This window comes from Bubalus bubalis, chromosome 9, assembly GCF_019923935.1.
Source record: "Bubalus bubalis isolate 160015118507 breed Murrah chromosome 9, NDDB_SH_1, whole genome shotgun sequence".
Classification (NCBI taxonomy): domain Eukaryota; kingdom Metazoa; phylum Chordata; class Mammalia; order Artiodactyla; family Bovidae; genus Bubalus; species Bubalus bubalis.
In genome coordinates, this window is record NC_059165.1 from 64,223,254 (window position 1) to 64,237,347 (window position 14,094).

General features: G+C 52.5%; 1 protein-coding gene across 10 annotated transcripts in view; it reads left to right on the plus strand.

Annotated features, from left to right (window-relative positions):
• LOC102410517 (core histone macro-H2A.1) overlaps positions 1 to 7,641 on the plus strand; it is an 82,022-nt gene extending 74,381 nt beyond the window's left edge. For 6 of the 10 annotated variants that reach the window (XM_044947638.2, XM_044947637.2, XM_044947640.2 and 3 more), the window contains exon 9: positions 2,416 to 3,559. In XM_044947638.2, coding sequence (XP_044803573.1) covers positions 2,416 to 2,665 — 250 coding nt within the window. In that variant the 3' untranslated portion in view covers positions 2,666 to 3,559. Of the gene's footprint in view, positions 1 to 2,415; positions 3,560 to 6,864 lie in introns of those variants that run through there. The other 4 variants (XM_025292666.3, XM_025292667.3, XM_025292663.3 and 1 more) reach the window with 1 other exon arrangement.
• The last annotated feature ends 6,453 nt before the right edge of the window (positions 7,642 to 14,094 follow it).

The window sequence follows — 14,094 nt, forward strand, 5'->3', positions numbered from 1 at the left end:
AGCTGGTGTGTGGGAGGAGGGACCCTGCACAGAGGACAAGGGAAAGTGCACGCCGCCCCAGCCTCGAGTCCCCGTGCTCACCCTGCCCCGTGCTCTGGCCCCTTCACCTGTAAGTGCAGGTACGTCCAGAATGGACGCCGTTGGTGTTTTGGATTGCCGTCTGTCTAGTTGCCATACGTCTTCATTCTGTTCTCTTCTGCCAGAAGCAAAACTTGACCATCATTTTAAAAGCCAATACCATGTAAATGCATATTGAAAAGAAAGCAAAGCTGACAGAGCTGGAGCATCTAACAGCCCTTTCGGCTGGTTCTAAGAGCACCCGGCAGACATGCACCCTCCATAAAGCAGTCAGCAAGCACCCAGCAGTGAATTTCCCCAGGGACTGACCCTACTCAGTCCCAGAGTCCTTGCAAGATTTTTTTTTTTACAACGTGCTCTTGGATCTGAGCATAATTAGCCAGCTTCCTGCTTCTCCCACTTTCACATCCTCCCACAGAAATTCTATTATTTGGCATGGCTGTGTGACCTTTGGGAAGTGAATCACCCTCTCTGTCCCTGGCCTGCCTTATCAGCTAGTGAGGCTAAGGGACTGCCCTTCCTCACAGACGGTTCTAAGGCACAGTTAATTAGCGTTTCGGATGCACTTTGATCTACTCTGATGAAAGGTGCTTCCGAGGAGAGAAGCAATAGAGGAGTCTTTATTGGAGGTAATAATTTCACGCTCTTTCATATGACTATTGGGAAATTTTTAATTGAAGCATAAAAGTCATGCCCATAAAAAGAGCATCTGTTATTAAAAACTTATTTACATTTTTCACAGAGTAAAATGTTTTAAAAAATAATCAGTTGAAAGCTTTTAAGAGGGCAGAATGCCAAAGACAAGCACATGTGCATTGCCGCCTGGCCCCACATCTGTGGGGCAGACCTTGCCCCACAGAGCCGTGTAAACAGCTGCCCTCCTTTTCATGAGCAGAGAATGGGATTACACCAGAGCCGGCCAGTAAATCACAGTGGGGTTTAGGAGGGGAAATAAAACAGCTTGTTTGTGGCATCCAGTGTCTCCAGCATAAAGTCATGCTGGAATGAAAACAATATAAATGCAAACAAACATGTTGGTGAAGGGCTGTGGGATCACTTTCTCTCAGCCAAGGCCCGGTGTCACGGGCATGTGGAGGCTGACCACACCCCTGCACTGCCTTCCTCCAGCCCCTAAGAGTAGGAGCCAATCCTAGAGCCCACTGAAGGCAAATGAGACCCCACAGTGTAGCCCCGGGCTCGGGAAATCGCCTCTGGCCCTCCTGTCCTTGGGCATCCTGCTCACAGTATTTATGGATCCCCCCCCACTCCCTCTGCTCTGTTTGACATTAGGGGACGACCCCTCTCCGGAGGGGCAGTACTTGGGGAACAGCTAGTGTGGGGCTTTGATTAAACTCTCCTTAGATTTATGAGCCTAAAAAAGAAAGCCAGTTTGTTTTCCTCAAACTATCATTTATGGCTGTTCATTGAGTTTCAGGAGTGGTGCTAAACCTCCTATCTGCAGTATCCTCACAGCAATCCCACAAGGTGAGCAGAACTGCTAATTCCACTCAAAGGCAAAGGGGAAGCTTAGAGCAGTTAAGTCACTCACCAGAGGCCACACAGCATGTACTTGCAGAGCCAGCATTTCAGCCAAGGCCCTTGGCTTCAGTGCGCTTGATGTTAGGCACATGGAACCCCCACCTACTGTCCCCTCTGGTCAGCCTTGCCAGAGGATCACACCACTCCTTGCGCACTCTCTGTGGGAGATTTTAGACAACCTTGGAAACACTGCTTGGAATTCCCTGACCTGCCCAGCCACAGCATCAGCCTCCCTGCTCCCTGGGCATGGGCCTTAGAAGACAAATACAAAGAACAGAGACAAACTCTATTGGGGAGAATTACTTACATGAGCCCTGAAGAGAAGGTAAGAGGCCTCTGGGGTGGGTTGTGTTGCCCCGGCCTCTCTCTGGCTTTGGAGGCATTGTGTTGGATGCCAATGCCTTCTGTATTTTAGCTTCACCCTCTTGTAACCTGCTGCTCTCAGCTCAGACCCTGAGAGCCTGGTCTTTACCTCTGGATAGAGTTGTCTCTGGTTGGAGAGTTATTCAAAGCCAGATAGAGCACAGGAAGGCCCAAGAGCACAGTGTGAAGTAGACCTACTCCCAGCAGACAGGGTCCACATGGGGCGACAGACACTCTGCCCGCATCACCCAAGCTACCCTGCCATCTTCCAAACAGCCGAGACAATTAAACAGGTAGCCTGGTCCATGAAAACCAGAGTCCACCTAGAAGCCACTTTTGTTCTTAGCCTTCAGGCTTGGGCCTCTCCAGCTTTCTTTGCCCTCCAGAAAATCCACCTGGGCTCTCCAGCTCCCAAGATACAGCCTCTCCCCACAGGAATCTCTGGGTCCCTGGTCAGCCTCCTCAGCACTGCCCCTGGCCTGCAGGCCTGCCTTACCAGGCCTGGAGGCCAAGCTCTCTGGAAGCAGGGACGCCTGGCAAAGCCCTAAATGAAGAGGGCTCAGCCCAGCTGGAGGCAGGAAACCCTCTTCTGTGCCACGTGAACCTGAATCTCTGCCATCCAGATGGGACAGTGGACAGGAAACCAGTGTGTACAGACAGCCCCCAGCCATCACTGAGCAGGTGACCCGGGAGGGCACCACACGGAGGTAGCCCATGGGGTCCACTTGCAACAGTCATGGAGACTGAGGCCTCAGACACAACTGGAGTGACTTCAGGGAAGTCTGATCAAGGCAATAAAAAAGGTCAAACTCTCTGAGGGGTGGGAAGCCCTTTCTCACAAAGCACCTTAAGCCACTGAGGGGCCACATGGAACATGGGGGGCTCCCAGCACTTGGGGAAGCCCACCTGCATCCCTATCGTCAGCACCACGTGGAACCTGCTTCCTAGTGGAGGAAGCTTGTGCTGAGAGAGGTCAGCATGATTCAGACTGGGATCTGACTGGAGTGGGAGCCCGTGTCCACCCTCACTCTAGAAGCGGTGGCAACTGGTCTCAGCCAGGAGGCAGACACAGCGCGGCAGCGGTAGAACACAGTGACTGGAGAGGAAGACCCAGCCAAGCAGAGAGGCAGCGGTTATTCCACCCACGAGGGAGCCCAGCCAGCCAGCAACTAAGCCAAGAGATGAGTGAGACACACAGAGGCGAGCACCTCTCTCTCAACTGGTCAGTGCTGCACCAGGAGGGCCGATGGAGCCCCTGCCCACACCACCGCAGTCAGTGGCTGACGGCCCTCCGAGAGAACTGGACGCTGCAGGCCTGGACAGCGGCCCTCTGGGCGCCTTGACTACAACTTTGTCAGCAGAGACAGCAGCAGTCACCCAGTCCCAGCTGTCACAGGGCCCGGGAGGCCATTTCCCACCATGTGTACCTTTAGAAAGACCCTGTTCCCACTTTACAGGTGACACTATTGATTGAGGGCTCTGTGTAGTATCTTGTTCAATGTGTACAGCCTCTCCAGGTAATAAATACTTGATTACCTGCCTTATTTCACCAGGTGGGGAAACAAGGCACAGAGCCAGGGCCCAGACTCAAGTCCTGTGGGGCTCCAGGCTGCTGCGTGCACACAGCTGCCCCGTCTTAAGGGTGCAGGGCTCTGCCTGTGAAAGCATCCACTTACACATTCCATTCCATTACAAATACTTCTAAGTGTGCCTACTAGAAATTGTTTTGAGGCCCTTCCTGAAGACAAGAGGAAAGCTGCTGCCACCTCCATTCCTTCCTGGTGGCCTGTGTGGTCCAGAGTGGCCACAGTCCCATGGCTGGGTCTCTTCTTCAGGCTGTGACTGCCTCGGACACAGGTCTGGGTTTGTCAGCAAGAGGTTTCCTGGAAACAGATCATGTTCATAGTCACCCAACAGCAACCTTGCAGGACAAGCCAGATCAGCCTGTGCTCCCTTAACAGTGGGGCATATAGGCCTGGGCACTGCAGCTCTATGACCTCCCCACTTGTAGGTTCTTAACCTCCGGGCCCACCATACAAGCTCAGATTATCAAGTCCACCCTGACTGTGTGTAGAACAGTGGCTCTCAGAGCATGGTCCCTGGGCTCACCTCATCAGACTTCCCGGCTGGAGCCCAGAAAACTGCATGTTGGCCACCCCTCCGTAATCCTGATAGAAGCTAAAGTGGAGAACTGTTGACTGAGAGGAACAGGGACTAATGTCCCTTCAGTCAGAGTCACACATCCTCCAGGGCAGAGGAATGGGAAGCTGGGGGAGAAGGTCTGTGTCAGAAAGTGCTGGGCACAGGTGCAGTGGCTGGCCTGGTGAGGGCGCCCCAGGGAGGCCCCGCCATGTCTCTGTACCACACCATCTCCCCTGGCTCGGGCAGAGCAGCCTCAGAGTGGCACGAGGGCAGCTCACGAAGCCCTGCCCAGAGCCAGCTCCAGTGGGGCACATATCAGAGGAGGTGAGCTGTGACCATCAGGCCACACGACAGAGGCCCTAAACTCGGCCCAGCTCACCTGTGCAGGTGCAGGCAAGGACACCCAGGAGGGCATCGTTAGTAGGGTGTCTGGGGCTGCTGGAGCCTGGTCTTGGGCTTCCAGTGCAGAGGCAACACCTCCCAGTGCTGCCCGGCCCCTACCTAGCCAGGTGGTGTGTACAGGCCGAGCTCTGCCTGGTCAGAAGCCCCTGGAGTTCCTGGCCTGAGTGCAGGCTGCCCCCAGCGGTGGGTGGAGCTCTGCGGTCCTGCCGCCACCCCCCACCACCACCCCGCGACCCCACTCCTGCCTGTCTGCCCAGCGGCAGCTGCCTCCTCATGCTTTTCTCATCAGGACCAGAACAAGTGGGATCGTTTTAATTGATGAGTTCTCCGGACAGCATCTGTATTTACAGCAGGAAAATAAACATTTGCTCTTGGTGAAATGCTTCAAGGGGGCCCTTATTCGGGTGACCCTGGGACCCTGTGCCTGCACGCTTGCCCCCAAAGTGGGCTTGGTCCCCCTTTGAAGAGTAGGGGGTGGGGAAGGAAGGATAGCCCCTCCAGGGTGTGAGCTGGGTGCCCCACAGCATACTCACCAGAGAGAAGCGCCAAAACAGAAGGTCGGCTTTACTTCGTGCAGTCGTTCCAGCCTGCGTCTTGTCCTGGACAGCATGGCCTCTGTGCTTCTTGACTCCTGTGAGGAGAGTCAGGGCAGCTGAGCCAGGCTTGTGAGAACAGCTTCTTGCCAGGCTGAGCCTGCAAGTCCCGGAGTGGGGCTGAGAAACTTCCTGCACTGTTCCCACCACCCTCCACGCTAGGCCGCCTGTTGGTCACCCCAACTCTGCTGGTGCACAGAGCCCCCAGGGGGTCCTCAGGTGGAGGCTGCCTGTCCGGAGCACCGTCCTGGCCAGAACACCTCTGCAGCTCTCCCTCAGCTTCTGACCGTGGTCTGGTCACAGGCTCATATATGCTGGCTGCCTCCAGGAGTGCCCTGTGCTTGGGGCGGGGGAACCTGTGAGGGAGCCCCAACTCTGGGGTGCACCTACTACAGACAGACTGGGAACAGGTCTGGGGTGATGCCTGTGTCATCTAAGAGTGAACTTCACTTCTGAAGCATTCAGGAGTTAGTAGGGGTCCATTATCAAGCTGAGCGAAGCCCTGTTTGATCGAAAGCAAGTTGCAAGAATGGTTTTCTCCTCGGCCCTGAAAGGCTCTGAGTGCTGACGAGATTAAGTGTGACCCTCCAAAAGAAGCTAAGGTGGTGCACGTCTCACAGCGCTTAGTGAGTGAGCCGGGGAGAAATCCTGTACCTGACACATTTGAAAGCCTCTCGCCTGGCAGCAGGCACACCATTCAAAGCAAAGTCAAGTTGGCCCCACACTTCACACTCCAAGGTCAGGTCAGATGGAAGACGGTAGACCTGCAGATGAACAAAGAAATCCCCGTGGATTCCAGCCCCTCACTCTTGCCCTCAGTATCCTGAACTGTAGACGGGTCAGTAAGAGCTTGAATCCAGGGCCATTATCTGCCCTATACTAAGCCTAGCCACAGTCCTGGATCCTGTGGGTCCCGCACCTGCAGTGTTGCCCAGGAACGGCCCCGGGCACACACGGAGCAAAGAGTGCTTATCCTGTTAGTTATGCCTTTCAGATTCTTGCCTGAGTTCTGAGCCACGTGACATTTACTTTAAATGGAATTGTATGTGAATTCACGTCAGTTTGGCCTGGAGACTTGGATGCTGTCCCTTGGGATGAAGAGCCTACTTGTCTCAGGGTTGTTCCCTCACACAGCTCCCTGACACTCAGGCCCATGGGGTGTCCAAGCTGGTGTGTACTGGGAGGAGGATATTCAGCACCCATGAAATCGGAAGGCCCATGGGGAGGGTGCAGCCCTTTACCGTGGACAAGACAGAGGCTGGTGCTTCCTGGAGAAGCTCCAGCCTCCATTACCCCTGAGACTGAGCCCCCCGGGGAGCCTTTGGGAGCCTGGGCTGTATCTCAAGCCCCATGCTAGTCCCAGTGATGCTGGGAAGAGAACCGTGAGTGTTCACACTGCCCACAAGAGACGGCACACACCCCACACGCCGCAAAACACAGACCTGTTCCCTTGCTAACTGCCTCTCAGAAAGCGTCATGGCACGCCCCCTGTTGGAGCACACAGCGTATTCTCCTGCAGGACACAGTTCGCCGCCGCCTCATCCTCCCCCTGCCCGGTGGCCCTGGGCTCTCACACCTGTGTCTGAGCAGCCAGAGGTTGAGGGCCGCTCGTGAACCCTGACACAGCACCAGGCCACCACGGCACAGGGAACTCGAGGGGCTCCTGGAGGGAGGAGGTGGCTGGGGAGGGTGGACCGGTGGCCGCTGTGGCCCTGTAGTTGCTGAGCCCTCGTTCTCTCTCTCGCAGGAACGGTTTTCCGAAGCAGACGGCAGCTCAACTGATCCTGAAGGCCATCTCCAGTTACTTCGTGTCCACAATGTCCTCCTCCATCAAAACGGTGTATTTTGTGCTTTTCGACAGTGAGAGTATAGGCATATACGTGCAGGAAATGGCCAAGCTGGACGCCAACTAGGCTGAGGAACTGCAGGCCAGCCCGCACCATGCCCCCGCCTCCAATTTGAAAGAAAGAAAAGAAAAAAAGAAATCCCCTCCACTCCTAGTGGGAGGCGGGAACCCTTTCATTTTTTTTCCCCCCCCGTTTTGCTCATCTAGGGAAAATAAGGTTTTGGTTTCCAGTTTAATTGTGTTTGACCTTCTAAAATGTTTTTATGTTAGCACTGATAGTTGACATTACTGTTGTTAAGCACTGTTCCAGACCGTGTCTGACTTTAGTGTAACCTAGGAGATTTTATAGTTTTATTTTAATGGAATCCTGCCTGACGCAGAGCAGTGGGGAGAGCAGTCTTCTACGTGGGGCAGAGCGCAGGAAGCCCGTTTTGTAACCGTGTGTCGTGGTGCTTTATTGTACACCCAGTGGCGTTCTTTTTACTATAATGTTCCTTTTTTCCTCCCCTCAAGAAGAAGAATCATGAATTTGCCCCAGACTTAATTTTTGTTTACTTTTTGTCTTAATGTTGGATTTGAAAAATGAAAGATTTAAAAGGCAGAACAGAATCTGTTGTCCTTAATTATATTTGCAATTTGGAATTTGTGTGAATTGATTTAGTAAAATGTTAAACTGTTCTGACTGGTGTGTTCCAACTTACTGTGCCCTTGAGTCCTAAGTCGGTTTCTCTTATCACAGGAATGGGGGACCCTGGGTGGGGCAGCCCACCCTGAGAAATATTACAGTGGTCACTGCACCCTGGGGTAGGGAGAGCAGCCTCAGACCCTGATGGTCTCTAGGGGGGAGTTCGTATAAAGTCTCCTTTCATCCCATGACACCGGGCAAGGGTGAGATCCCATTTCATGGATGAGAAAGCAGATGTTCCAACAGCCATGTGGGTGGCAGGTGGCAGGCTGGTCCTCCAGCCTGGATCTCTAGACTCTGAGCTCTGCTTTCTCCTGCCACCTCCTCCCTCCTGACCATCTCTCTGACTCATGGCTGGACCCAGAGCCCCTGGGCCACTTACTTGCCAGATGGAGTGACAGAAGCCTTCAGCCCTCAACCCGCGCCATGCTCTTTCCTACAGGATGGGGTCCCTGTTACTGGGAGCTTTCCAAAGGCAAGGAAGGTGCTCTCACGAAGGCCCCCATCATGCTGTCAGCTTTTACAGCTGTGGGTGTTTAGGGATGATCCCTGCCACACTAGAGTAGCGAAACTTTGGCTATCTCAGCTTGTTAGCAAAATGCAGACACTCTGTGCTTCAGAAGGTACATTCACCTTAATCTCAATTTGCCTAAAAGGCACAGAAGACTGCTTTTGTCACTTTAAAAAAGAAACGTGCCTGATTCTAAAGCAGACTTTACCCAGGAGGAAATACATAGCACGCTGCATATCTTGGATGAATGTAAAGGATCATTTTTCCTTTCCACACTGTGCCTAATGAAATAAGAATAGAATTCCTAAGCCATCACACAACCAGCCTTTTCAATGAAAAACCAACCATGACACTTCTCACTCAAACCTGAAAGCTTTTTTGAAATTTTCCTAAACATAAGGTGTTATTAAGACTTACATTTTTCCCCCAAGATCTTTACTGTGTCTAGATTACATATTCCTACTTATTAATTATATTTTGGCAAAAAGGTTTTTATTTTTTTAAAGATGCATCTTCGGATCAACGTATACATACTACCATATATAAACCAGATAATCAAGAAAGACCTATTATATAGCACAGGGAACTATTCAGTATGCTCTAATAACCTAAATGGGAAAACAATCTGAAAAAGAATAAATACATGTATAATTGAATCATTTGCTGAACACCTGAAACACAACATTGTTAGTCGACTATAGTCCAATATAAAATAAAAATTTTAAAATAATAAGAAAAAAAGAAGATGCATCTTAAAAATGATATCATTTCATCAGTAATATCTGCATACGTCTGCCTGGACAAACCTTACTGAGTAGCATTCATCCAAGAGTGTTGTCTGCGCAGATGACATCTGTGATGTGGACGCTGGCTTCCAGGAGCTGCTTATTTGCTGTGTGTCAGGCACTGTGTTGAGTCTCTTACAGGTATCATCCATTCTGCCCTTGTGACAGCCCTGAAGGGCAGGTCCTTTTGTTAGAGCCAGTTTACAGCTGAGAACACAGACTGGGAGAGATTGAGTGCCTTGTGATCACACTGCTAATTAGTGATAACCAGAAAGGCCCAAGATGGCACACTAATCAGCAACAAAGAGAGGCCACTTGGCCTCAGTGCCATTTTCAACTCAGAGACTGAAACACAGATGGAACAGAGGTTTAAGTAGTTTCTAGGTAAATGGCATTTCCTTCGCCCTGGAAAAGGAACACCTTAAAACCCAGTCCTGTGTTTACCAGAGATCGGCCACTAGATGTCACTCAAAGGATGGGAAGCCAAGAGACGGGAGAGCTGCAGGTTTCTGCTCTTCGAGTGTGCACAAAAGAATAGACTGCATTCGTCAGGATTTGTGTGAATTATTTACCATAATCACCTAAGTGTCTCTAAACTTGCGATAATCCAGAGTGCGTTGTGCCCCTGAAATGTGGGCTCACTGAAGAAATTCTTCTCAGTGACACCGAGGGAAAGCACGCCAGCCCTTCGCCTGGGATCCCCGTCATCTCTAAACCACCCTGTCTGTTTTCAAAACTGAGATCAAAAACTGTTCTCTGATGTCGGCCTCATGTTTACAGGGAAAAAAGAAAACAGCTCATTACTTAAAAAAAAAAAATGGTATGAGTGCAAGGAACCACTTGAAACGTACACAGACCTCAAATGAAAAGTCTGCAGTTAGTAAAATTTACCAGAAGTGAGATTATTCTGGGAAGGGAGAAACCTGCAGCCTCTGCAGAGGTAAGGGCTGTCCCTGTCTCCCTGGTGCTGTGAGCTGTGTTGGAGGCAGGCTTGCAGTGAGCAGGGAGGGAGCCACTCACCCCACGGCCACCACGCCTGAGCCCCAGCCCGACCTCAGGATGCATCCGGCAACGCAGCCTGTGCCGGTGGCTGGGCAGACAACACCCCCTCCTGCTTATTTCTGAGGAGCAACCTTTGCCCTCGGCAGCTGGGCTCTGCCCCGAATAATCCAGACAATTTCTTCAGAAAGCCTATGAGCTTCCTTAAATGACATCTGAGATCTAACACAGTGCCATGGCTCCAACTGGGACCACACTGACAACTACTGTGTGAGTGTGTGTGTGTATGCGTGTGCATGTGGACACGTGTGTGTACTGGTCCTCTATATCCATCATTTCATCTACTTCTCGTGGCAAGCCTAGGAGGTTGATCATACCCTCCCTATTTTATAGATGAAAAAATTACAACAGAGAGGTGAAGTGTATCCCCCAAGCTATCAGTGTGGAATGGGGTTTGAACTCAGCTGTCTATGTCTATAGATAGAGTTCTTCCCGTCCCCTCTGCCCTGGGGACTGGCCCCTCCTATGGTATGCACTCCCAAATTTTACTCCAGTGAGACATGGCTTCTTGCCTATTCAACTTCTAGGTCCTATGCAGCTGGCCTGGGGGTATACCCAGAACCCGGATGATAGGCAAACAGAAACATGTATTTAAAACAATCCAGTGGCTTCCCATGTGGCATAGTGGTAAGGAATCTGCCAGCCAATGCAGAAAGATGCGAGAGACTCAGGTTCATTCCTTGGGTCAGGAAGATCCCCTTGAGTAGGAAATGGCAACCCATTCCAGGATTCTTGCCTGGAGAATCCCATGGACAGAGGAGCCTGGCGGGCTACAGTCCACGGGGTCGCAGAGAGTCAGACACGACTGAGCACATAGCACACATGCGCAGTGGGCTTCAAGGACTCACGGGGCACTTACTCTGAATGAGGCTCAGGCCAGGGCCTCCTGTAAGGACAGGTGAGACGCTGCCTCTGCCCAGCAGTGTGGGTGACCCACGGACTTAGCCACTGTATGGGCAGGGGCTTGGCAGGGGGAGCTGCACCCATGGGCTCACAGTGCTCAGGGAGACTTTCTGGGAGCAGACAACCTACAGCCAGGCTGTGTGGAGAAGGTTGGAATCTTCTAAGCCAAGACAGCCAGGAGATAGGGACGAGTGGCAGGACGGCACACAGGCATCTCTGTCCCAGCCGGGGAGGCTCGCCATGTCCCTGTGCTGGGAAGCCCGGGTCTGCGGCCTGCTCAGAGCCAGGCAGCCACGCCAGCCCTAGCTCTGCCCCATCCCTGCCCCCAGCATGTGGAGCTGTCCATCCATGGGTGTGTTTACCTGGGTCAGGTGACTGTGTTTGGTCCTAGATACAGTTAGCCCTGACAGAGAAAAAAGGCAAGAAGGAAAGAAGAGAAAAAGGAAAGGGAAGGGATGAGAACAAGAGATGCGCAGTAATTGCCCTCTCTCACTCCATCACATCCCTCAAAACCCTGAGGCCCCACGGCTGGTCTGTTGTTGAGTCTGGCCTTCCTGGAGAGGGTAGCAGCCTGGACCAGTCAATTCAGGGGGCTGGTAGCCTCCTTGTTTCCTTCTGTGTCATGCAGGCTGCATCCTCAGTCACCCTGAGTGGTCCAGCTCTCATCAGAGGCCACGGTGGCTGGGGGATGGCGTGGCCCATTTATTCTTTAGCAACCATGGTGTTTAATTTTCATGGCCAGGCGCCACTGACCGGTGTTATCTTGGGAGCTGGCCTCAGTGCCGCCTCGAAGTGATCCACCTGAAGGCACTGGGGGCGGGAGGAGGGTCCCAGGCCAACCCTGGCCGAGAAGAAAGGGAAACGCTCAATGGCAAAGGGTGAGGCCGCCTTTTCTTTGGCTTTTCTCCCATTTATAACCTGGCCCGTTGTGTTTGCTTCTGGGGGCCCCGATATCAAAATAATATCGCATGACCCTCCTGACAGGCAAGGCAATAAAACTGCTCATTAATCCCGGCCCCCATCACCGCCCCTCCATGCTCCTCAGCAAAGGTGTGTAAATAGACTGGCCTTTCCCTGACCCCTGAAAACCAACCCAGCAGGGCGCCTTTGTCAAACTCAGAGAAAGAATCTCAGAAACTCTCTCTCCATAGACGGCACTTTCCCCTCACTCCCCTACTCCCACTCAAGTGACCCACCATCACGCACATGTTCACTCATACCCATGCTCACATGTGTATGCACACACCCTCCCACACACGTGCATGTGCTCACTCTCACCCACCTAAGGCAGGAGACTCTAGGCCCTGTGTGTCAGAGGGGGCAAAATCAAGGGACAAACAGAGAAACATCCACCTTGAACAGAATCAGCCAGGACTCTCTGCTCTATAAGACAGCTTACCTTCCTGCTCAGCAAAGACCTCGCTGGCCTGTTTCACCCTTTGAATGTGCTGCTTCTGCTAACTCTCCCTTGAGCATGCTTAGAAGGGGCACCCACTGCTTGCCAGAGCCCGCTGGGGCCCAGCACCCACAGCAAAGGGGGCACCGTCACATGTCCTGGCGCACATGCCGCAGGTAATGTCATCACTGGCGAGAGGCCACCCGAGTCCTGAGCACAGACCTGGTATTACAAGGTAAAGGTCCCTGTTTGCACTGTGGGTTTATGATGACACTTTGGAGGCTTTCCTGGTGGCACAAATGGTAAAGAATCTGCTGGGACCTGGGTTTGATCCCTGGGTCAGGAAGAGTCCCTGGAGAAGGGAATGACTACCCAGTCCAGTATTCTTGCCTGGAGAATCTCATGGATGGAGGAGCCTGGTGGGGTCGCAAAGAGTCGGACACGACTGAGTGACTAACATTTTCACTTTTCACTAGGGAGGGCAGAAAGCTCAGAGTCCCAGGACGACACCCTCCGAATCTTCTTGTGTCTAAATCTAGGAAACCAGAGCCACGACCCCAACACAGAAGACCGTGGCCCCAGGATGCAGGCGGCCCGGGTGAGCCAGTCACATGTGCCTTGCTGGCAGGAGTGCCTTCCAGGCTGAGTTCTTGGGCAGGCGACCTTGATCCCAATGACCTGGGATGTCACATGGCCCTCAATTTCCATACACAACCTTCCTACAGATGAGCCTGGCCTCCCGGGCAAGAACCCTGGTCTCCTCCTAGCCAGGCTGATGGCACAGTCCCCACCAACCAACAGGAGGTTGGGCTCCAGGCCTGACCTTCTCGACATGTTCACCTATGCACACCATGCCCAGGCTGGCTGGGAAACCTGATATTTCTGTACCTTGAAACGACAAAGCTTCCTAAGCTTAGGAGAATAAATTAGAGTTGAGTTCAAGGAGGCTCAGCTGCGGCGATGGGCAAATTGATTTGCTTCCCATCTGGGAGATTAAATTCCACTGCCCCAAAATGGCAGCAGGGTAATGAGCTGTCAGTCAAACACTGCAGAGCTGGGGCCGTGCGCCTAATTGAACCCTGGCAGCTCCTCATTAGGGCCCCTCAGGTCTGAGCTACGGATTCCCACCTTGAGACGGCCTCCGAGCCCCAGAAGAGAAGCCACTTACTTACTTGGTCCTGCCACACAGCTTCTGTAAAGAGATGCCACCTTGGGCAAAGGCTGGACCAACTTCAGGGAACTTAGGCTCAGCCAAGTACTTACGACATGCTTGCCAACAGCCACTGATGGCCCTCCAGGATTTCATTATGAGCAGACCCTAACACCTGGAGGATGCAGACAGCATCCATTGAGGGACCCCAGGGAGCCTCACTTTCCAGGGGCCCCTCAGCTGAACCCTCCTCTGCCTCAAGTGTCCCCAGTAACCCCAGGGCTACTCAGAGGGCAGCACCCCGAAACCATCACCATACCCCATCACTTGGCCCTTTCCAGCACGCAAAACTTGCATACACACAGAGGGTTCAATCCTAACACACCTGGGGTGATGGTCAATGTCTCCATTTATAAAATGGTTAAGGATATGAGACCATCCATGGAAGTTTTAAAAGCTGTCTTCGAAGTCGATAAAGGCCTGAGAATGGAGGAAGGCTGGTTGTTCTCTCCAGCTCCACCTTCCACCTCCGCCCCTCTTTATACCTGTCCTGACTCTGTGTCAGGCCAGTCATATCTTGCTTGCAAGACTTGGCATGTGTCAGTTCCTTGGCCCCGAACACATGACTGCTGCCTTTGTATA